The sequence below is a fragment of the Falco biarmicus genome, chromosome 14 (assembly GCF_023638135.1).
Source record: "Falco biarmicus isolate bFalBia1 chromosome 14, bFalBia1.pri, whole genome shotgun sequence".
Classification (NCBI taxonomy): Eukaryota; Metazoa; Chordata; class Aves; order Falconiformes; family Falconidae; genus Falco; species Falco biarmicus.
The window spans coordinates 11679759-11702478 of NC_079301.1; the positions used below are offsets into that span (position 1 = coordinate 11679759).

Genomic DNA, 22720 nt, shown 5'->3' on the forward strand with positions numbered 1-22720 from the left:
TCCTGTAGCCTGGAGTATGGGTGTACGGAGTGACTGGCCAGCAGGTACAGGAGATCCCATTAGAACTTCACCCTTAGCCAGTACTAATTTGTATTTCCCTTTTCTATTCGGCAACCAACTTTCTCATAAAACATACTCAGATTTTTGTTCTTGAATGCAGATAAAATGTCCCCAGTTAAAAAAAAAAAAAATATTTGGAGAGAAAATAGGGGACATACCAGTATGGCATATGCTCATTTTCATAGGAAACTAAACCACTGGAGAGAGGCACAATGAACCAAGCGCATTATTGTTCTCAGAATCGAGCATTGACATTAAGCAAAACTTGATAATTTAGGACTTAGTAAATTACTACTGCCAACTATAAAGGTAACATTACCTTGTGGATAGAGCACTGGAATAGGGCTCAGAAAAGCAAAGTATAACTGATTTGCCATAGATATACTGAATGAATTTGGGCTAATGTTATCTTCACATGTGTATAAATACAGGGCAATCTTCCACTTTTCTTGTAATCTGTATAAGAAATGCAAAAATGAAGCGGCATATTGTCTAGGGACCACAAAGACAAATTTTTCTAAGGAACCACTTTACTGTAACTTCTTGGCAACCACAAGCAGTACTGAGTCAGGAGTAACGACCTCAGCTTTTTCATACACCTGCACTGTATCCCTCCACCACAGCTTTGTAGAGTAGGAATAAAAGGCATTCAAAAGAAATTTATGGAAAGTTACGCAAATACAAATTGGAGTAGCCCCTTCGTGTTATCAGCATATTTGATAGCTTGTGTGATGAATCATAACTGAGGTACCTGCTTTCCAGTGCATTAACACCAAAGCAGAGGCTGGATAATATTATTCTGACCCAAGAAATGGGTCTGCTTTTAAGGGAAGCGGTTGAAATGTCCAGACATCAGCTTAATTTGTCCTAGAGTTATAACAGAGTATCACAAACATACTGTGAATTCTGAAAATTCCTGACAAAACAAAAAAATATATCTGGAAACTCACTGTCAGTGTCTTCAATCCACCATGGAGAAATAATTTTGTTTTTAAACTGCTTACAAGCTTTTGGTTAAGTGTACCTGAAATCCATCAACACGCAAGGCCCTGCTCATCCTCTCCACTTTGATTATTAAGCAAATATCTTTGTTTTCCCATATGATTAACAACATTAAATGAACATATTTTGCAGCAGCTAGTAAGAGAAACATCTTTGTTACCCATCTCCGTAGCTCTAGATAGGACCTGAAGGCCAAAGAAAAGTTTTTGCCGTGTATCCCATCCCTTTAAGTGAAGCTTTGTTATGCAAAATTCCTCTTATCTCACTTTTATGAAGTCTCTCAGGGCATGATATAGAGAATGTAGAGTGAAAGGCAACTGGAACTGTTCATTAGAACACATTCTTTTATTAATCAAGAAAGGTCAGAAAAATAGCTGGATGGACAGCAGGTATATAGATGACGCTGAACCATACATCGTCAAAAATTGTTCAAAAGAGCTAAGCTATTCAGCGATCTGACTATAGCTGGTTACCTTGTTCTGCCAGTGTAAAGCAGTCTCAGATGTGGATATGGAACCCCGAAGAGCTCTGATCTTCTCATCAAGAAGTAGCTAAGAGGAGATTCTGAACTGGCCCCAGTCCCAGCATTGGAGGCCAAGCAAGAATATTACCACTTGCAAGTCTTGCAACAGTAACTAAGCACCAGACTCATTGCCCAGAGCTGCATTTCTAGAATCATAGTGCTATTTATCAGCCATAACCACAAAAAGACTTTCTTTGGCTTACAGAATTGTAATATATTTTCTGATTCACAGAGCCTGTATCAGACTGAAGGAAGCAGAACATTAATGAGAGAAGTGCAAGAGCTGGACAGCCTCAGTCTATAGAACTTATGGATGCTATGTTCTTCCTGACTCATTCACTTTCTCCAGAGAGATTCTCCCTGAACTGTTCAAGAGAAACAATCTACTACTTCATGACCAGTTAGGCTTCAAGACTTCAAACTAAGAGATTACTTTTTGCAAACTTTCTATTCCTCTATCCATCAGAAAAAATTTATGAAATCAAACTCCCTTGATAGTCTTAAGGTGACTTCCAAGGTCTCCTCTTCAGAGAGAAAACAAGCTTTACCATTCTTGCTGTCTACAGGGTAGGGCAGGTGCAGCAGCAGCTTTCTGTAAAAGAGGACACGGTGAATTTCAATGTCTCAGACTGGGTAAGCAATTGAGAAGGCATTGCAAGTTACTCTTACAATTCACCAATCAATATACCAAGGAATATTCTTTCAGTATATCTCATTCTCATGACAGGTTATGGGGTTCCTGCAATACCTGGTGCACAGCTATACAGGCTCTGAAATATTTCCAACACTATTCCTTTCTTTTGGCTGTGGCTATGACAACAGTTTCCAATGACAGATTGTAGGCTCTCTCCACTGTTCTTGTTTTCGCACAGTGCTGCATTTTAAATGCAGTGGAAGGAAGACCTGCATCAATAATGCTCTCCTGGTGGTAAAAAACTGTATAATGCCTAAAGCCTGAACATGTCTTCCGGATTTTGTCTTCTCTCATAAACAGTAAGTGGTACAGCCTGATTAGAGATTCTGGCCAGTCTAGTTTCTCAAAGGATGTGTCTATACTACAAAGCACAGTTCAAGTGCGAGAATGGACTTACAGTAATGAAGTTGCTGTAATTTTAACATACATTGAAGATTAATTCAGTGATCCCCTACCTGTAGCTCAGGCACATAATGCACAAAGAAAATCTGGATCTTGGACTCGGGAACTATTCCACAGTCCCTTGCTGTGTTAGACATACAGCTTTTCCTGGAATGGCTGAAAAGCCTCCTGGTTTATCTCCTCAGGAGGATGTCTCAGTCTGGATTCATTTCACTTTTCTCATTGACAACTGTTCAAACTTACTTGCTCATGCAGAGTCCAGACTCTTTCCCCTTTCTACTCAGGCTTATATATTAACAGTATGAATGATGGGTCAGTCTCGGACCTCTATCGACAGTGCAAACAGAATCAAGGACACTTTAGAATCAAGAGGTCTGCCCAGCCAAACTCCACAGAGCCCTACAAGACAACATGGTAGCTTAGACAAGTGTTACTTTAAATTGGGTTTTAAGTCATACTGATACTTTTTCAAACCTTTACAGCTGTCTTGTAGCAGCCATGGCTGAAAGAGATACAGTCAAAGCACCTTTGCACCCCACCTACTGAAGGCAGCCGTTTGCTGTAATTTGGAGAAGTCCTTAAAACCAGCCTGGCTTAGAACAGGACTACAAAGTTGGAGTTCCTTTGGGCCCTCCTACACATCTGTGAGAGTACAGTGGCTTTTGGTACCTAGAACTTGAAGTTTTGTTTGCTTCTGTTTCTTTCACACTGAGAAGACTTGTACTTAAATTTACAAAAGCAGCACTGGCTCAGGCTGTACCCAAGCAAACATTAGATTTACGGCAAACTTTTTATTTGCTAGGCTTGTGACTAGAGACAGCTGGATACTAAGAAGATAACAGCAGATCTGAGTCACCAAAAAGATAGAATTGCAAAAGAAAAAGGATGCTGAGGTTTTCCTACATCTGCAGTATTGCATTAAGCTACTTCTAGATTCTGCAAATCATCAACTGAACAATTATTCCTCCTAATTTTCCAGTTTCAGAGCTAGCACTTCCAAACATTCTTGTATTCTTATTGTATCTTTGGGTTAAATCCAAGCAGGAAGTAATTGACTCAGCCTGGTTTTGTCTGAGAAAGGTGGTTTTTCTATAGTTAGTCCACCAGGGACAGGATTTATTTGGGCCTTAATCCATGGCCTACACCTTAAATTTATTTGCAGGAAGATATTCACACAGGGATCTTCCTACACCCCATTCAATGCAGCAAGTAGTCAAAAACAAATCAAAACAGACATGGGAATTATCTGGAAGTCTCAGGCAGGGCAATTGCACACATTAAGGGAAATATGGAAGAAGACTGACGAGTGTGAGAGAGTATCAGTCAGTTGATTATCTTTTTAGGTTTAAAATAGCCCTATAAAAAAAGAACTCCAAGGAAATCTCTTTAGGGAAACCTTGTAACATTTCCATCTCTGTATCCATGCCACACAAATTGTGATATGTCCACAATTTGGCTTTCAGCTCCTGAAAATGTATCTGCACATTTTTTACTATCTTCAGTTATCTATTTGTACAAATTAGTATTTAGAAAGCAAACTTCCAAGAAGCCCCCAAAGACTGTGGGCAGCTTTTTGCAAGACATTTTAGGCCCTTGAAACCTTGCTGTTTAAGTAGCAGAAATCTGTCTTAAAGATATTTTTGCTAGAACAGTATCATAGATTCTAAGCTAGCACACTGTACACCTATGGATGTCCTATGGTTGTTTTTCTCTATACCTATTTCTCATGTGCCATTAATAATCCAATCTTCATCTTTAGCTTTGCTTTCCACACAGCATTCAAACCTCCTTTTAAACAAAATATTAATTGTACTTCTATCAATTGTCTTTCACTTACTTTTGGGGAGTTCGAAGGTCAAGAACCTTGTCCTGGATATCTAATGTAATGTCTGAGTACTTTGTCTCTGGCAGCTTGATTTTAATCTGAAATGATGGGCAAAGGTAAAGCTGTGGTTGGATATATAGCCCTACAAGCCATAAAAGATCTAATCTGCATGAATATTTTCATGCCAATGTCAAAGAACAACATTCTGAGTAGGTAATTTGCATTAGAGAAAATATGACAGTGATCATCATTGCTTTCAATAGCTTAGTGATGTGTATTTATAACCTATTTTCTTCAAAATCCTGAGCTGGTAACGTACTTGACAGTTATTCTACATCCAGCAAAACTCCCTGGCTTTGTGTGTTCCAAGGACAGCTTGCTTCTACTAGAAAAACTGCACAGCAGTTCTACCTGTCCTGAAGTTCAGAAAGCAGGGAGGTCTTTGATCATAAAATAATGGGACACGATCTGATACCTGTAACTTTAAAGACTGTCAGTGTTGTAGCACTCTGCTAACTCGCATACCTTGTAATAAATGCAGGCAGATAAAAACCATCTCCTTCCCAGCCCCTCTCCTCTCCAAAATTGCATCCAAGATGAAACTTCATCTTAGAGCTACTTTTTATTTCCCTCTAGTCTGTATGTGGCATATGCATTTGCACAGATTCTCCTGAGTACACTAGGTCCTTGAGGAGATACACAAGTTCCTCAGGTTAGCAAGTGTAAATATCATTACACATGCTTGAAGAATTACAAGAAAATCCTACAGGAGCCCAAAGGCAGCAATACCACTTGGTGTTTACATTCTATCCCTCAAGAAGGTAGCATGACTGAAAAGGGCAGAGAAAGAGCACAAAGAAGGAATGGGAGATACAGATTCAGCTTACCACCATATCTTCACAGCAGGCTGTGGAGTGGTCTTTCCTGCTCATCCCAAAGAAGACATCCTCTGTGCCCACACACTGTTTGAATAAAATCTGATACCTGAGAAAGAAAAATTGTTGCCTAATAATACTGGAGAAGGGGCAGGAAACTAAAGGAGATTGTAATTCTCAGAGGATCATAAATATCCTCGTCATACTGTCTCTCCTTCTTTTCAAGTCTCACTTCATCTATCTGCACTGGGTTTCTGTTCAGAGCCATGACTGAGTTAGCTAGATGACAGGTGAAGATCATTCACTCCACCTTCCAAGGCACTCACTTTGCTGCCTCTACTTCACTAACCAGCCTTTGCAAGATCAGGAAATGCATCCTAAGTTAATATGGTACTTAGCAACTAGTCAAACACCACAAAATCTTGGGAAACAGATTTGAAAAGGATGCTATCACAGTTACATGTGTTCTGTTCTGTCATTCAACATACTCTTGCAGCCTAAGCATAACACACTTTCATCAAGTTGTAATTGTTTTGCATTCAGCCAACATTTATTTTCTCCCCCCCCCCCCATCTACAAAATGTAGAATCACATACTCCCTTACTCTTGGTAATTAATGAATGAGGAAATACAAACTAAATTTGTACTTAGAACATACGTTACTCCTACTAAATTGAGCAAAATAAGTGGAGTGAGTCACTTCTCTAAGCTGCTGGAAAAAGGGTATGGAAAGTCTTTTTCACATCTCCAGTGTTCATATGCGTATGTAATAATTCCTAAGTCAATGAGAAATCTGTCTAATAGCTCTGGATGCACCTCTTTAGCCATCTGTTTTCCTTTTGGGCCGTTTTCCTTGATTCAATTTGATGAACTATTACAAAGACTTATACTCTCTTTTCATCCGTGCAGCATAGGTCATAATTACTTGAGGCTAGAGAAGCACTGCATTTTACCCAGCAGAGAGGGGGAGGGTCAAAAAACAGCACAAGAAAAGACTCTGTTATGCCCACAATACAAAGACAGCATGTTCTACATCTCACATATGACAGTTTCAAGAACAGCTGTATGTGAGGCTACAGGTGAATGGCAAAACATTTTCAGAAATGCTGTCAGGTGGGCCTCACTCCTGTGCTCAGATCAGGAAATTGCACACCTCATGGCATGACTTATGGGCACAGAAAAATGAGGATCCTGGACTGCTTCATGGGTTTCAGTCCATCTGCTCCAACATTTACCACTCCAAGATATGGCATTAGAACACGGTGATTGTAAATGCAAAGGCTGCTTTGTGGATTGACCCTGAAGGCCTTCTGACCTCTACAAACTACAACATGCCTGACTGTATCCATTTCAAGAACACTTTTTAAAATTGTTTTTTTATGAGCAAGTGAAAAGACTCTGGTTCTAGGCTGTCCCTTAACAAACTAAGATTGAATGACAATATTTAAAAGTTCAAAACTGCCTGCATATAGCCTTCTTTCCTGTAGCACTATTTGTCTCTAAAGAGCTTAATTCTTTGAAATGCAAATACAAGTTGGAATACTTTAGGAATTTATGAGTATGAAAAATGAATGCATCCCTGTTACAGGGGGGAAAAACAGGTATTTCACACAAATGGCATATTTGAAAGCTAGCAAATCATTTTGCTAGCCTACTTCCCCTCCTAATCCCGCCTATACAAGTATCTGTCACTCCAAGTAATCTTATGATGGGGACAAACCAACCCTGTGTTTCTGTTATGAGATCAGAAGATTTTCAAGGCAAAGGTTAAAATCATTCCTCACGTGTTGCTTTAGGTGTAAGCGCTGATATCCTTCCTTTCCCCTTCTGTGACACAAACTTTTCAGATGGCTGTTTCACTCAAACGCAGTAGACGCTGTTTAACTCCTGTTTCCATTAATGCTATGTAAAGCAGGCAGCGTCAGCTCACTTACTCTGGCTGTTCTCTAGGGTCCCAGGTATCATCATATTCAGATCCTTCTGGGACCTCCTCTGTATTCCAAATAGTTTTCCTGGTTTCAGATTTCACTTGAGAAGTACCTGTAAGTGATGAGAAAAGTCATGCTGTCGTATTTTGGAATGTCTCTGTTCCCCTAGGTTTGCTGAAAACTTAGATTTTTCTAGGCTTTAGAACAATCTTGGCATTAAAAGCATTCCAATTAATGATTACAGTCTCCTTCAACTCAGTATCTTATGAATGAGAACTTGCAGAGGAAGGATATTTTCCTTTCCCTTAAATCTCCTTTACCCAACCTCCATGTCAAGAAAATCCTCCTTTCAGGCATAAAATACCTAGCACTTCAAAATGGGTAAAGTGTAGAAGCATGAAATATTAATCTTCCCCAAGCCCCTGACATGAGATTTTTAAGCAAGCAGAATCATTTACAAAAGAACCTCCTCCTCACATAGAAATTCAGCTCTTCCCATTAATTATTGAGCACAGCCCAGATAAGGTACTGAAGACACATGGAAGTTCACGGGCAGAATACTATAGTTTATGCCTGTCCTACATGAAAATATATTTTTCCTAGTAAGCTGGTGAATCTGCAGCTTGAAGGTTTTTATAGTAAAATCTCTGGTTATTTTTGGAATCCCAAGTAGGTTCTACTTGGGATAGAAATACCCTATTTGTTATATTTGCCACAGTTCCTTTTCTGCTACACTCATCCTGCTCCTTGTTGACCTTTCTCACAGCTCATAACTAAGCTGACCAATAATGCAACAGCATTAGCTCCAGGAATAACTTTACATTAACTTTGCCAAGACTCGGTTTGTCTTCCTTTCTTTCCTGAGGACAGCCCAAGGTGTTGACACAAATTTCGGAACCCTTGAGATATTTATTCTCATTGTCTGAGTCAGCCTTTCTATATGATGCCGGAACACTCGGAGGCAGGTAAAGCATGTAATTGTCTGGGGTTTCCAGGCAGAGAACTAAATGCAAGGAGAATAACTGAAAAACATCCCTCTGTCTGTTGAGCTTCCATTTCTTCTCAAGTGTGGTCTAAATAGGGTTGTGAAACTCTTGGGGGGGGAATACGGTATGATTGTGTTTCATGGTACACTTCATAGTCCTTCCTCCTCATAGGCATAGGCTCAGTTCCACACAGTTTACTCCAAAAAGATCCTTTCAGGTGAGTACACAGAAGTCCACCTTCCTTGTATGCTTTAAGTAAGCATTAACAATTCTAAAGGACTACTTAAATGGAGCTTTTTGCTGCTCAGTCATGATTCCCCTCAGCCCATGGTCAGGCTGTGCTCTGTACTCTCACCACTTGAGACTGCTGTGCTCTGGAGTCACCCTTTTTGCTTCTCTTTGTATATTTTGCAGTTAAAACTTTCAGGAAAAGAATAATTTTACAGTGTAATTGTAAACATGCAATGCTATTTCCATCTCAAAGGACTCTCTTATTGAGGCAAACCCCATCAACGGTAACTACTACAGCTGTTACAGTCTGTTAACATGGGACTGAATGCTAAAACATACAAACACTCCTCCTCACCAGCGGTCTCTCTCTTTACCGGTCCAATACTACCAGGAGTCATGGAGCTGACAGAACAGTGTGGCTGCAAAGAAGGCAAATGGAATTTCAATCAAATTTCATAGAGCCCAGCTCAGTAACAATAATGTCAATAAATAGAAAATGTTATCTGAGGTTGAACAAATCCCTGCTAGAATCCAAATAAAAATATTATCCTACAATTTCATGATGGAACCGCTGAACATTCTCTCCTCTTCGCTCTCACCCAGCAGAAAGTGGCCTTAACACACTGGGTTTAAGCAGGACTCCCAAAAGAACAGTATTACAGATAAACATGCTTTTTGAGTTATTAGTTTCTATGGCATTTTGGCAAAATTTCCATGCTTTGCCTGCTATAAAAATATTACAGGAAACCAAGGGTACTACATGAAAACCCCATCACAGCATTTGGATTCCTTTTGACAGTAAAGATCATATGAGGCAACATTTTCCTCTAATTATGAATCAATTTAGTGCTAATAGGCCAATGTGAGGCATTTCTCTACATATGAGGATTCCTTGGTTCGATAAAAGTGCCTCATATGCACAGAACATTAAATTAAATCAAAATAAAGATTTCAATTTACCCAGATTGACTCAGACTTAATTGACATCCCCTGTGGCAATTTTCTATTTCTGTCTCTGAAGTGTCATTCATTTTATTAATAAGATGTAAACAAATTATTTTAAAATCAGGATGTTTACTGCCAAGATGTACAGCAATAATGCTAGTTTTAAAAGGCAGGCGTTAAAAAGCTGAAGGGTTGCTGGGAGCGTGAAGGACCACAACTACCACCTACTGAAAAGAAATTTCAAGGGATATGCAGCCCTTTTACCCCAAATATTACTACCATTGCCACTACCAGTGCCCAACTGCTGGGTTAGCCAGCTGGCTCTTTGTTGAGAAGTGATTTGGAAGAACAGTGAAGCATTTGCCATTTTCATTATCCACGTCATGACATGTTCAAAATCCTAAGAAACTTCTCAAAGTTTTGAGCCTTCACAGAGGTCTCCTACACTGTGATTGTTGGCACCTGTGGCCATCCTGGGCTATTTCCCCCCAGCACACATGCATGCCTGGATAAAAGCAGAAGTTTGCATATTACAGGAACAATGTACATTTTCCAAAAGCTGCGATTTTCATCTAGTCCCAAGATGAATTGATACAGAAGAATGGAAAGATATCTCTCATTAATCATTCAGATCATTCACCTGTGAATAGTTACTCGCCCTTCCTTATTCTACAATCACTAATACATCTATTGTACTTCAATGATCAATTATCTTTGCAGTTCCTCAATGCCAGATACACAGAATTAGTACACACAGTTGCCTCTGGATATTTTAGTCTTTACTCAGAAGTTGAGCACCAATTCTTTTTCCCTTCATATAAAGTATTTAGTCATTAATTGCCTTCATCTCTGGCAGATATCAGGGTAAAGGAAGGGGAAGTCTAAAGTAAAGCACCTTCAACAGTATGTTCTCAGTTCCTTCAGGCTGAAAAACTAAATCTCTGTCCCTTTTTGTGGTCCCAGTCTCTCCTTTTTATGCTGGGGCATCTTGTTTAATCTCTCCCTCAAGAGCCTGTTACCCTAAAAGTATCTTCTAGCTGTTTCAGTGAGTCCAAAAACTTCTAATGTTTTCATTCACTGTTTACTCACTGTGGGAAAAGAAATATTTACGTCACCTCAGTTAACAAGGCTAGGCCATAGTACAACATATAGAAGAAGCAGCATTTTTGATAAAAGACTCACCACGTGTTCATCATCATCATCATCACCTTCTTGAGCATTACTAAGCAGTTTGGCAAGGTACTGCAAAGAGGAGGCACTGTCCATATCAACACCCACTGCTCACCTCTGCAGAAAAAACAAGGGAAAGATAAAGAACAAAACGCGTTCAGTACTGCCTGGGAAGCACAACATTCATACACCATGTTCTGGAAGGATAAAGTTTAGCCAAACTCTTAATAAGCGTGATACCAAAACATATATTATGGAATGTATATTTCTCCCTTCAGGTTATAAATTCTTTTGCTCCACAGACATTAGCTTCAACTACAGCTCAGCCTAACAGGACTATAGGCTGTAGCAGACCCCACCTCAGGGGGGATTTGCAGCCGCTGAGGCCGGGTGGGGGCAGCACGAGCCGAGGCCCGGGACTCACACTGAGGAGCCAGGAACGCTCAACAGGTGCCGCGCTGCACCGCTTCGCTCCGGGAGGGCCCAGGGACGCCCCAGCTCCAGCCCCGAGCCCAGGGCGAGCGGGAAGAGCCGGGGAAAGCCGGCCTCGGCGCGGCCCCGCTTTCCGGCCCCGGTGCCGCCGCACGGCCCACAGCCGCCCCGGCCGCGTCCCCGTCCCCGCGGCAACGGGCCGGCACCGCCCCGCCGCGCCTCTCGTGGTCCCGCCAGCCAATCCGGCCGGCCGCCCGCGACCGGCAGCAGGACTGGCCAATGGCCGCCGGCGGCAGGGAGGCGCGGCCGGCGGTTGGGCGGTGGCGGAGAGGGGCGGGCGCGGCGCGGGCGTGCGTCATCCCCGCGCGCGCGGCGGTGTGGCGGTGTGTGCGGGCGCGGGCGGTGTGTGCGGGGGTGGCCGCTGGCCCCGCCGGGCCCGGCTGTGCTGAGGGCGGCGGCCCCGCTGCCCGCTCCGCGCGGCCGCCATGAACCAGTTCAACTTCGGGTCGGGCGCGGCGGGAGGCGGCTTCGCTCTGGGCACGCCGAAGACGGCCGCCACCACGGCCACGACCGGCTTCTCCTTCTCGACGCCCGCCGCCTCGGCGGGCTTCAGCTTCGGCAGCGCGGCCCAGGCGCCCGCCAGCAGCCAGCCCGCCGGGCTCTTCTCCTTCAGCAGGCCGGGCGGTGCCGCGCAGCCCGCCAGCTTCAGCTTCGGGACGCCGGCCACGGCCGCCGCGGCGCCGGCGGCAAACGTGTTCCCGCTGGGGTGAGGGGCCCGGGGTCTGGGCGGGGGTGGGGTGGGCCGGGCCGAGCGGCCCCGGCCGCGGGGGCACGGGCGGGCTCGGGGCAGCGGGGCTGCGGCCCTTGTGGCTGGGCCCCCCGCGGGAGCGCGCTGGGCAGGCGCTGGGCGAGGCCTGTGACCTGCCAGCGCCGGCTCCCTCGGGTGGGCCGGAGCCGTGAGCGGCTGCTGCCTCGGCCCCTGAGCGGGCCCGTGGCGCTGCCTGCCGGGGAGACGGCAGAGCTCTGCCTCCGCGCGTAAAGCCGCTCGTGAAGGCGCGACCCTGGAGCGCTCGGGGTGTTTCTGTGGGAGCCAGTGTGCCCGGCTTGTCCTTAGGCAAGGCTGTGAGCTGTGGGGCGATGCTTGAGAGCTGCTGCTGTCGAAGCTTGCCAGATGGGAGCAGCGGGAAGGGAGCTCGGATGGGGGCTGGCGGTAGAAGGGAGTGAAAAACGAGTCTTCTGTAGAGGAAGCGACAAGGGTGCTGAGGAGCTGAGAGAAGAAGCAACTTCACTGACGTCGCCCCAGATATGTTGCAGTGCCTGGGTGGGTGGGGGTATTTAGGCAGCACTGAGTCAGGCTTAAGAGACTTCACAAGAGGATGGCCAGTGACAGGAGCTGAGATGCAGACTTTGTCAAAATTGCAACATAAGCCTGGTTAAAGCGCGCGCCTCCTTGAAAGGCGGTTTCTGCTGCCAGTGAATGTGTGAGAAAGCCGACTGGGTGCTTGGGTGAACGTAAGCCTCCACCAAAACGGCTTCTTTCCTTTTTTTCTCTAGGACAGCTGCCCCAAAACTCAACTTTGGAGGCAGTAGTGCCACTCAGGCTACAGGAATCACAGCAGGCTTTGGGTTTGGTAGCTCTGTACCAGCCAGTGCGCCCTCAAGTCAAGCAGCAGCCCCTTCTGGCTTTGTGTTTGGATCCACTGGCACCGCCACCACTGCTGCCGCCACCACCACGACCACCGCTCCGTCTGGGACGACCGGAGGGTTCAGTTTTTCCAGTGGTACTGCAGCTCAGGCCGGAACAGCCGGCTTCAACATCGGCACTGCGGCTCCGCAAGCAGCGCCCACAGGGTTGACCTTTGGAGCAGCACCTGCAGCTGCTGCCACCACTGCTGCCACCTTAGGAGCTGCCACCCAGTCAGCGACCCCCTTCAGCCTTGGAGGTCAGTCCACAGGTGAGCTGCAGCTTGAAATGGCAGCTGTAGCGAGGCAGGCTGTCAGCGAGGAGGGCAACCGGGGATGGTGTGGAGGTTGTGCAGCCTCCTGCTTCTGCTGGTGGGAGATGTGGGGAGTGGCTGGGATCAGTGGTTCTTCTGATTCGCTTCTCCAGGGTCATCGGTGACGAGTAGCAATTGCTGTTTAGCCTTTAGTGCAGTGTTTTCTTGGGAAGTAGATGCCTCCAAGCTCGTGTGTTCTTGAACTTGTATTGATCATTTGTTCTCTGAGGCCAGCAGAGAGAAAACCACATCCGTTTGTGTCCAGCAGATGTGCCTGAATCCATTTTTTTCTTAGGAACTGACTGAGTCTGACAATGTGTTTAAACGAGCCAGTGAGTTTGTGTCTTCCCTAGGCCAGTCTGGCTGAGCATAGCATGTATTTAGGGAAAGTTTCTCGGGACGGCGCTTTGGTCCAGCACTTGATTTCTGCGATAAAGCACTGTTTACCTTCCCAGCAGCAGGAGCTTGCCCACTTGCGCAGGATCCGGCAAAAGTTCAGTTTGCTTTTTTTTTATTTACTTGTTGGGGATGGTTATAACGTGGTGATGGTGACAGGCCTCAGGGGGAAGGTGGTTGCCTCTGGGATGATGTTCATCTGTGTACGAATCATTGTTGAAAGTCTTTGGAGGTAAGGAGCGTGTTAGCCCTAGTTTGTTTTCTGGAGAACGTGGAGTATTTGTTACACTGCGTATTGTTGTGGGGCTTTTTTGTGCTCTTACTGCTTCAAACTTGACTAGTGCTGTTATCAGTGGAAACTACGGAGTCTCTGTAGTGAAAGGTTCGTCTTTTCCTTTTCCTTGTGCTACTTGTTCCAGGTGTAAACTTTGGGACATTGCCTTCAACAGCAGCAACAGCAGCCACTAGTGCACCTGCAGCAACGCTGACCGCTAGTACCAGCCAGGGACCCACTCTGTCCTTTGGAACCAAACTTGGAGGTAGGAGGTGATTACAGGAGATAATTACGGAAGACTTAACGAATCTGGTGTCCTTCTGGGAGCAGTTTTCTGAACTGGGGTCTGGAAACAGGCTAGAACTGTTTGTCACCGTGAATTTGCAATGCCACCAGTAATCTGTGGCAGTTCATATAGCCGCTGGAGTCAGTACCGTGGTTTTTTTATTGTGTCGCACGTGCCAAATTCTGTCCTGTACTTGTTGGTGGAGCGTAGTGGAAGGGAGCGGCAGGTTTAAAGGGCCCATTGGAAGAGAGAGGGTTGAGGTAGAATAAGAGGGACACTGGTTTGACGTTGGGAGAGGGGTCTGCCGGAGTCGAGAAATTACTCAATATGAGTTATGCATCTTGCTCATCTTTTATTAGCTTCTAACGCTTCTTATATAGCCTCGATACACAAGCATGTTCCCAAAGCAAACATATAATTGGTTATTAGCCCCTAAGCACGCGCTGCTCTCACACCACTAATTATCATGATTAGAACAAGCATTCTATCCATGCAGCTGTTTGCGTTAGCTATGTTTTAGCCTTGCGGTTTGCTACTCCCTTTATTCCCATTCCGCTCCCTATCTCCCTTGGCCTTGCACCTGTCTTCCCTAACAGCTGCAGCTTGTTACAGCCACGGCCTGGTAGTACAACAAAGTTACTTGGTCTCAGGATTCAAGAATAGATCAAGGCCACTTTCTTGTTAACTTCAGCACAACTTCACCACAATTCTAATGGATTGTGCAGGTCTTTAGGGATTCTGTGGCCACGCTTCTGCAGCCATTCTTCTACAGTTTTACATCTTTCATCCATCAAAAAACTGGTGTTGCTGGGCAGATCTGCATGGCGCGTTCAGCACAATCTTTTGAAATGGGTGAGAGCTTGCTGCGGTCTGGCTGTAGAAGAGGTATGCTTTTTTCTGTTTGCAGTAACATCCACAGCTGCTACCAGTGCCTCTACCACCACAACCTCGATTCTTGGTTCGACGGGGCCTACGTTGCTCGCGCCTATAGCGAGTTCTTCAGCACCGACATCGTCTACCACCACAGGCCTCACACGTAAGTCACAACGTACGGGTTTTAGCTGCTGGGGGAATACACAAGCAGCGTGGTTGGTGCTGCCTGTGAGTGGTGGAGCTGCAGATACTGATGCTGGGGTGACATGGGAGAACTCAAAGGGCCAGCTCTTGTCGCTGTTTGCCACCTTCCCTCTTTGTGATTTCTGGCAAACTGCCTTCAATGGTGAGGCACGGAGGGTTTTGTTCAAACCAAAGCACGCTTCAAATTCAGGGTGAGGAAGCAGCATGGGGCAGTTTTAGCTGTATGTGAATTGTTTGTTTCTCTCTCTGGGAGCATTGCCACCACTGAGCTTTCAAGTGATGTTTTAGCAGCCGACTTCCACACCCCGGTGCCTTGAGTGTGGTTATGTCTGCCTTTTGACTTCTGCGTGAGGTGTTAGTGCTGCTTAAAGAGCAGTGGAGGTGCTGTGTGTGAAAAACAAGTCTTGATGCAGCTGTACATTTGTGAGTTCCCCTCGTAATAGCTGGCAAGTTTCCTCTTGCTGAAAGACATTTATGGCAGGAAATGGGTAAATGACAGTAGCTTGGCACCTGGGTTGATAAAGTTTCTGGAAGAACTGCAGAGCATTCTGGCTGTATTATAGCTTCAGCCTGCCTGTTTTCACGTTGTGTCGGGATGATCCTCCACCTCGACAGCTGTCCTGTTTAATAGAAGTAAAGACCATACGTGGAGATGGGTGAGCAGGCAGAGCTGTCCAAAGGGGCACTGCATTTAGTGGTTTTGCAAACTCTCAGTGTTGTCTTCCGTTTCCAGTTGGTGCCCCTTCCACTGGGACAGGCAGTCTTGGAACGCTTGGGTTTGGATTAAAAATTCCTGGAACAACAGCTGCCGCAACAAGCACTGCTACTGGTAAGAGCTAGGTGCTGAAAGTAGCTGAAGAGAAGGAAGCCTGCCTTCAGTGCTCTGTCGTAAAGGGCCACGCTAGTGTAGCAGCATAGCAGCTGTAATTTGTAATGCCCTCCGGTAGCTGAAAATAACACAGTCTTTCTTCCTCTGATCCTCCTTTTCCATCTCCTCAAATGCACAGTAACTCTACAACTTCTGAGAGCCTGTCCCCGCAGCAAAGGGAGTTTGGGTGAAGGAAGGCCCGTGCGCTTTGATGGTGTAGTTTGCAGCAAGTAAAGTAAATGGATTAGCTGCTCTTTCTTGGCCTGCCTGTGTAGGTGCAGACTTGCCTGGGGAGTCGAGGGAGAGGTGTCTTGATGGGGAAAGGGAGAGGCCAACGACTGGTGGGGAGCGTTAGGGAGAGATGGTTTATGTTGCAGTGCTGCTCCATTCATCGGTTTCTTCCATAGGACAAATTGCAAAGCGTTGGATATCATTAACTTGAGAAACCAACCCCCAGAAAAGCAGTGCAGCTATGGATGCTGTCTTTAAGTGGCAGCCCTCATGTGAAAACCTGCCGTGGAGTTTGCTGCTGCACGGTGTTGGGGTTCAGGTCTGAGCGTCTTTTTCTGGATGCAGTTACCAGCCAGTTTTCAGTGGGATGCCATGGTTGCTGCTCAGCTCTCAAGGTGTTTGAGCTCAGTGCCTCGAAGTGCCATGTGGCTGCTGCCACTGCCATGTGACAGGTGCTCTTAGCTTTGTGAAGACATAGAAATTGCCTCTTCTGCAGCGATGCTGGAAGGAGACTGGCTGTGCTGGTGGTTCCTAGGTCTAATATTAAAACGTGAGGAGATTGAGAGGAGTGGGCTAACGCTGTGTTTCTTTGAATAATGCCCAGTTTAAATGCAGGTTGCAGGTTCCTGGTTTTACTAGAACTACTAGCCAGGCGTTTACAGTCTACTGCTTTTGTGTCGAGGTGCATTTTTTCCCCTTCCTGAGAGATGTGTGATTTGTTTTTTGTCCCTTCAAAGGGAAAGGGACCTAGTTGATCTCATACAGCTCTGCGCTGAGAGGTGTGTGTGGGACCTGTTCTCGATTTCCTGGGTAGTGGCTGCTGGCCACTTCTGTTGCTTGACTTGAACCTCTTCTTTCAGGCACCACTTCTGCTTCTGGCTTTGCTTTGAATCTTAAGCCATTAACTACGACTGGTGCTATTGGAGCTGTGACTTCTACAGCTGCCATAACCACCACCACAACCACCAGGTGAGTGTTTGGGTACAGCTGACTTATTTCCTGACTGGGACAAGAGGCGGTGTTAATGGTGGTATCTGGTGGTGGAGGGGAAGTGAGCGCTGTTGTGTTTCTATTTTGTCTTTTGATCTTGTGTTCTGTGCTGCCTTGCGCTTTGTGTCAGTGCGCCCCCAGTGATGACTTATGCCCAGCTGGAGAGTCTGATAAACAAGTGGAGTCTGGAACTGGAAGACCAAGAGAAACACTTTCTCCATCAAGCTACGCAAGTTAATGCCTGGGACCAGACGCTGATAGAGAATGGGGAGAAGGTAAGGTGACATGCAGTGTAACCTGATGTTGCTTGCTTAGATCCTTAAAGGCTTTAAGTTTTATGGAGTCGGCAAGCCATCTAGTGGGACTTTCTCTTCTTTTTTCTGTTTTTCAAATAGAATTATCTCTGAATCCTTTGAAAAACTCACTCCGTGTCTGTTCTGGTCTTTAGGCATTGAAGGTTGGAAATCTGTTTATGTGAGTTTACTCTGTGGTAACGAGTTACCTTAGGGTGGAGCTTTCAAAGCCCAACCTCCATTATTCAGTTCTGGTCTGTGAATCTTCATGTAACTGTTCCTAGTCAATGTTTTTTATGGTGCTGACTTTCTCAGTTCCACCACTCCTCTTTTATGGGTTGTCTCTTGAATTTTTGTAGTGTAATTGGGTGTCTTCTGTTTCCAGATTACTTCATTACACAGAGAAGTAGAGAAAGTGAAGCTTGATCAGAAGAGGTAGGAGACTATGAACACCTGAGATGTTTTTCTTTCTTTTTTGCATCTTCTTGTGTTGTGGTACGGCAGATCTAGGACGTGTATAACGCCTAAGTGGGGGTAGAGTAACGTTTTCTCTTTTCCAGACTGGATCAGGAACTGGACTTCATTCTGTCACAGCAGAAAGAGCTTGAAGACTTGTTGACCCCTCTGGAGGAGTCTGTGAAGGAGCAGAGTGGGACTATCTACTTGCAGCACGCGGATGAAGAACGGGAGAGGACGTAAGACAAAAATGAGCTTTGACCGTGAGATGAGCAGGCTAATGTGGCGATGATCAATCAGCAAGAAGTGGAGCTGGGACACATGACAATATTGAACTCTCAGTGGCCTTATTCAAACATGTAATCCTGTTTTATGCATGGCAACTTTAGGTTTTAAGCATTAGAAATGGGGATTGTGACTGGAAGCCCTTGAATCTGCATGAAAATGTCTTTGGGTGTTGGTGTAATCAGCTGTGTGGGAAAAGGTTACCGATTTTGGTGTAAGCTCTGAAAAGTAATGATTATTTAGTGATAGAAATGAAAAGAGCAGAATGCACTATGTGTGTCCTTATAAGCCCAAAGTCTTTAATTGCAGTAGTGTAATAAGAAGTTGGTGTGACTGGGAGCAGGTCTTCTAAAGTTCACTTTTAATATTCTGACCTTGGTTCCCATGCATTTTGCAGCTATAAACTGGCTGAAAATATTGATGCTCAGTTGAAGCGTATGGCACAAGATCTGAAAGACATCACTGAGCACTTGAATACATCAAGAGGCCCGGCAGACACGAGCGACCCGGTAAATGCAAGCTTTCTTTTTTTGTGTGTTGTATAGAAGGGAGAGATTATTTAAACTACTGCTAACTCTTTGTCCACTTGTGGATAGTCTGCTGCTTGTGGTTTCAGCCTTGGAGCAGGGTGTTTTGTTTTGTCCGTGGGTTGGTTCTCTTCTGGTAAAACTTGCATTATAACGCAGCACAAGCCAGGCTGACTCACGTAACTATGTGAGTTTTCAGAGTATCCCATTGTGGTATGAACTCTGGTAATTTGCTTGTTGTCTAGTTTTTGCCTAGACTACAGCTTGTTTCAGAGGCATTTCTTAAGGCTGCTCCCGCTACCTGCTCCGCCACTTGCGTCTTTCTTTTGGCAACCTAAATTTTGTTCAGAAGGTCCTCTGTAGCTGCTGATGCGTTTCTGTAATACTACTTTTGTATCCTCATGGAAACAAGATCTGAATTACCAGCTCTTTCTGATAGGTGTTAAATTGATCATGATTGTCCTTGTAGCTTTACTGAGAAACTTTTTTTTCCCGTAAGAATTCCCCATTGTTACTGCAGACTGAGTTTTATCCCATTCCTTTTTACTTTTGCCAGCTCCATCCTAAGGAGCTTAATGTGGTGGTGGTTCCTAGGTCTGAATTGGAAGCAGCCTAAGCCACAAGCACATACTCTAAAGCAGTCTGTTTTCTTGCTGGTAAGGAGAAGCAAAGCGATGCAGTCGTTGCACGGGAAGGCGGCTGCTCAGTTAGTGGAGCTGTACATATGAGGAATTGGACTGCGTCACGTTCCAACGGCAGGGGTGGGCAAGCTGCCTTACTGCTCTTAGTTTCCATGTAGTGTAACAAATGACTGTCACCTTCTGTTTCTGCTCAGCTTCAGCAGATCTGTAAAATTTTGAATGCGCACATGGATTCCTTGCAGTGGATTGACCAGAATTCAGGTGAGAGTTGTCTTGCTGCTTTTTGGGACTGTAAAGAGAAAGCATGTAGTGAGTGTTTCTTGAACAGAAATGAATTGCTGTAGTTCCCCGAGGATTCTCCTCCTCCTCACCTTCAATGACACTGCCCCTTCTGTGCTTGAATTCTCCCGATGCACGTTCAGGGCCTTTGCTGAGAAGTAATTCCTGGCAGCTGCTAATGTCTTACAAAAAAGCCCAGCTTGAAATGCATCATTGCAAGGCAGAGGACTTGGAAATGTTATGCTTTGTTCTACCAAACTAAGGTTAAATGTTGCAGCTTCTAAAATGTTGGTGGGTTTCCCTTTGGAATATGAAAGTTGGTGAGGTGGAGGGGGGCTGTGTGTGTGTGTGTGTGTATGCATAACGTTACCATCATCCCCTCGGCCACTGAAAGCCAGATGCAGGTAAGACTGAGCGGCACATGTGTATCTGCAGGCGCAGTAACTCCGCAGTGTGGAAATTTGACAGTAGCAGTAACTTGTGATGTAGTGCAGAGCGGAAGATGCACTTGATAGTGAAAACTTGGTAGTGTAGTTATTGTTGCTTGGTATATCAGTTAAAGGTGAATCTAAGACATGGTGCCATGCTAATACCTAAGATAAAGTGGGAGCTTTTCTCACAGGGAATGCCTCTTTGTGAGGGATCTGAGAAGTATAAACGGGTTTGGTTTTTAACTGATGTTAGCAGCCACACGGGGGCATGGCAGAATATAAAGCAGTGCTGCTCTCTCACCAGCATCAAATTGCACTGTCTGATGAGAATGTACTTCTTGGGTGAAAGCAGGCATTCTACCACGCATGTTTAAATAGTATTATTGGCTTCAGCTCGGGATTTAATTTGGCTTTCTTCCAGAATATATATGCGAACTTCTGCATGCTGAACATGCCTCTATTGGGAAGTCTGGTGCAGCTCTTGTGACATCAGAATTCTAGCTTTACAGAATGTGTGTGGAAATAGCAACCCGTTTCCTTTACATTTTCCGAGAAGGGAGATGCGGTATTTCCTCTGTAATCTGTACTGTCGAAATTGTCTTATCAGTTAATAATGATTCATTTTCTTTGCTGGGAGACATACATGTAAAGATACAGTTAAGCTCCAGTTCACCTTCAAGCCAGAAAGAAGCAATAAGCTAAGAAATTGAAGTTTTAAAAAAATATTAATGTATCTCTGTTTCTGTGGGGTTCTTGGGAAGGAGAATGCCTGTTACCGTGTATACTTAAGTGGTCAGGTGGAAAAACAGTGCAGTTCTGAAGTAACCCTTCATGTAGCCCTTGCTATTAGTACATTGACTAGGCCTGCGAGCGACACATTCCTTGGTATTCTTTTTTGTCTATGTAAAAAACCCGACACCCTCCACCTAAACCAGACCCAGGGCATCTGTCCTGTAGGTGAAGTTATCAAGTTTGCTTTCTGTGGAATGCCTCCGGGACGGATTAGAGTAAGCTGGTGATCTTATCTAGGCATACCCACACAGTGGCTATTAACAAGTCTGACTTGTTACACAATTATGTGCCACTGTGTGGCATTTTATTCACGTTAGCACTGACTGGCATTGCCACAGTTAAATGGACTTGCTGAATGAGGATGCAGGATGGTGCTGTTCCACAGGTGAAAAGAGTGTTTGGACCAAAGCCTTGTACTGACCTTTTCTCCCTTCCTGTGAGAACCAGAAGGACTTCTCCTATGTAGGTATAAATGAACTCAGATTTGAGTGAGAGAGATCTGTGAGACTGTGCAGGTTGTGTTCTAGGGTGATTGTGAATTTAATCGCTTGTGTCTCCCACAGCTGTGTTGCAGAGAAAGGTTGAAGAGGTGACAAAGGTTTGTGAGAGCCGCCGCAAAGAGCAAGAGCGCAGTTTTCGGATCACTTTTGATTGAAGGACTTCAAAGGATTAACCTGAAATCTCCATAGAAAACAGAGATTGTCGGGGATCCTGGTCTCAAATTACAATCTGGTTTTGTTTCTTTTCTTGCAATAAAAAAAGCCAGTCCTTGCAGTGTCTGACTGGAATTCACCCGCTCCAGTCTGGGAGACTGGATGCAATTTGTGGAGGAAGTACGTGCTCTTTGTTCTTTGTAAGTGCATGCAGACTGGTGAGTGACCCAAACGGATGTCCTCGAGGGATGTAAGCACTGTGTGACTCCACCGCTGAGCTCTCCAGTACTTAGATGTAACTTGACCGTGTTCAGCTGAGACTTCATAAGCCTTTATTCAGGTCCTTACAGAGATGGTTTAATGAAGAGCTGTCCTCAGAAGGAGCTGCAGCATTCTGAGAGACTGCAGTTCCTCCTGTTGCTCGCTGGAGTTTGTGTTTAAATTAGGTATGTTTCCACTTCTGAAGGTGGGCCTAGTTTTCTGTACTTTCTGGCAATAAATGCTTTTGTGCTGGTTGGTACCTGTCAGTGGAATTTCTACACAATTAAAAATTACTGGATGTGCCGGCAGGAAAGTGGTGCTTGTGTGGCGATTGGGTGTAGTGCAGGTTGTTGGGCAGGAAGGACCATGGTCAGCAAGCCTGCTGCGAAGGTCACCGCTTTCTGATAAAAGCGCGTTGATAAGGCCCGTGGCGCTGTGCCTTTACTGGCAGAGGGAAGTGAATGGCGGCGCATTTAGCAGGGGTGCCCCTGTACCGAGATCCCCCGTGGGCTTTGTGCTTCGGCCCTGCCCAGTGCTGAAGGGGTGCCGATGCTGGGTGAGGGGCTCTGCTTTGTATTTTCCTTCCTGGGCCCGCACCCGTCAGCTTTGTCTGTGTGTTGTCCCCCGGAGAAAAGGGAAGGGCCTGCGCGGGAGAGTCATCTCCTGACTAACGAGGGGTAAAACCTGCGAGCCGCTCGTCGATTGACTTATGGCAGCGCTGAGCAGGCGCGTTCGGCGCTTCGCTCCGGGCGGGCCCAGGGCAGCCCCAGCTCCAGCCCCGAGCCCGGGGCGAGCGGGAAGAGCCGGGGAAAGCCGGCCTCGGCCCGGCCCCGGTGCCGCCGCACGGCCCACAGCCGCCCCGGCCGCGTCCCCGTCCCCGCGGCAACGGGCCGGCACCGCCCCGCCGCGC

General features: G+C 45.6%; 2 protein-coding genes across 3 annotated transcripts; one reads left to right on the plus strand and one right to left on the minus strand.

The window, feature by feature from the left end:
- Positions 1–1394: 1394 nt before the first annotated feature.
- Positions 1395–11279, minus strand: DNAAF6 (dynein axonemal assembly factor 6). 2 transcript variants are annotated; one of them, XM_056360111.1, is made up of 7 exons: positions 11066–11279; positions 10654–10758; positions 8882–8945; positions 7316–7421; positions 5394–5490; positions 4519–4604; positions 1395–2177 (listed from the first exon to the last, which is right to left on the minus strand). In XM_056360111.1, the coding sequence occupies exons 2-7, from the start codon at positions 10735–10737 to the stop codon at positions 2048–2050; spliced, it is 567 nt and encodes a 188-aa protein (XP_056216086.1). In that variant the 5' UTR covers positions 10738–10758; positions 11066–11279; the 3' UTR covers positions 1395–2047. The 2 variants fall into 2 exon arrangements, with proteins under 2 accessions (XP_056216086.1, XP_056216085.1); XM_056360110.1 differs by having other exon boundaries at positions 11001–11279.
- Positions 11280–11420: 141 nt separating this feature from the next.
- On the plus strand, positions 11421–22069 carry LOC130158952 (nuclear pore glycoprotein p62-like). Its single transcript, XM_056360086.1, has 12 exons — positions 11421–11839; positions 12628–13028; positions 13886–14005; positions 14934–15062; positions 15837–15932; positions 17063–17171; positions 17323–17467; positions 17871–17920; positions 18046–18180; positions 18624–18735; positions 19589–19655; positions 21460–22069. Exons 1-12 carry the CDS (start codon positions 11559–11561, stop codon positions 21549–21551), a joined length of 1737 nt encoding a protein of 578 aa, XP_056216061.1. The 5' UTR covers positions 11421–11558; the 3' UTR covers positions 21552–22069.
- The last annotated feature ends 651 nt before the right edge of the window (positions 22070–22720 follow it).

What these genes read in the sequence shown, in the direction of transcription:
- DNAAF6 (XM_056360111.1), bottom strand. Translation starts at nt 10,737, where the DNA reads ATGGACAGTGCCTCCTCTTTGCAGTACCTTGCCAAACTGCTTAGTAAT. An exon ending in ATGATGATGATGAACACGTG is followed by an intron (nt 8,946 to 10,653) that starts GTGAGTCTTTTA and finishes CCTTCTTTGCAG; the next exon opens with CCACACTGTTCTGTCAGCTC. An exon ending in GACCTTCGAACTCCCCAAAA is followed by an intron (nt 2,178 to 4,518) that starts GTAAGTGAAAGA and finishes CCTCTTTTACAG; the next exon opens with AAAGCTGCTGCTGCACCTGC.
- LOC130158952 (XM_056360086.1), top strand. Translation starts at nt 11,559, where the DNA reads ATGAACCAGTTCAACTTCGGGTCGGGCGCGGCGGGAGGCGGCTTCGCT. An exon ending in CTTTGGAACCAAACTTGGAG is followed by an intron (nt 14,006 to 14,933) that starts GTAGGAGGTGAT and finishes TTCTGTTTGCAG; the next exon opens with TAACATCCACAGCTGCTACC. An exon ending in CGGCAGACACGAGCGACCCG is followed by an intron (nt 18,736 to 19,588) that starts GTAAATGCAAGC and finishes GTTTCTGCTCAG; the next exon opens with CTTCAGCAGATCTGTAAAAT.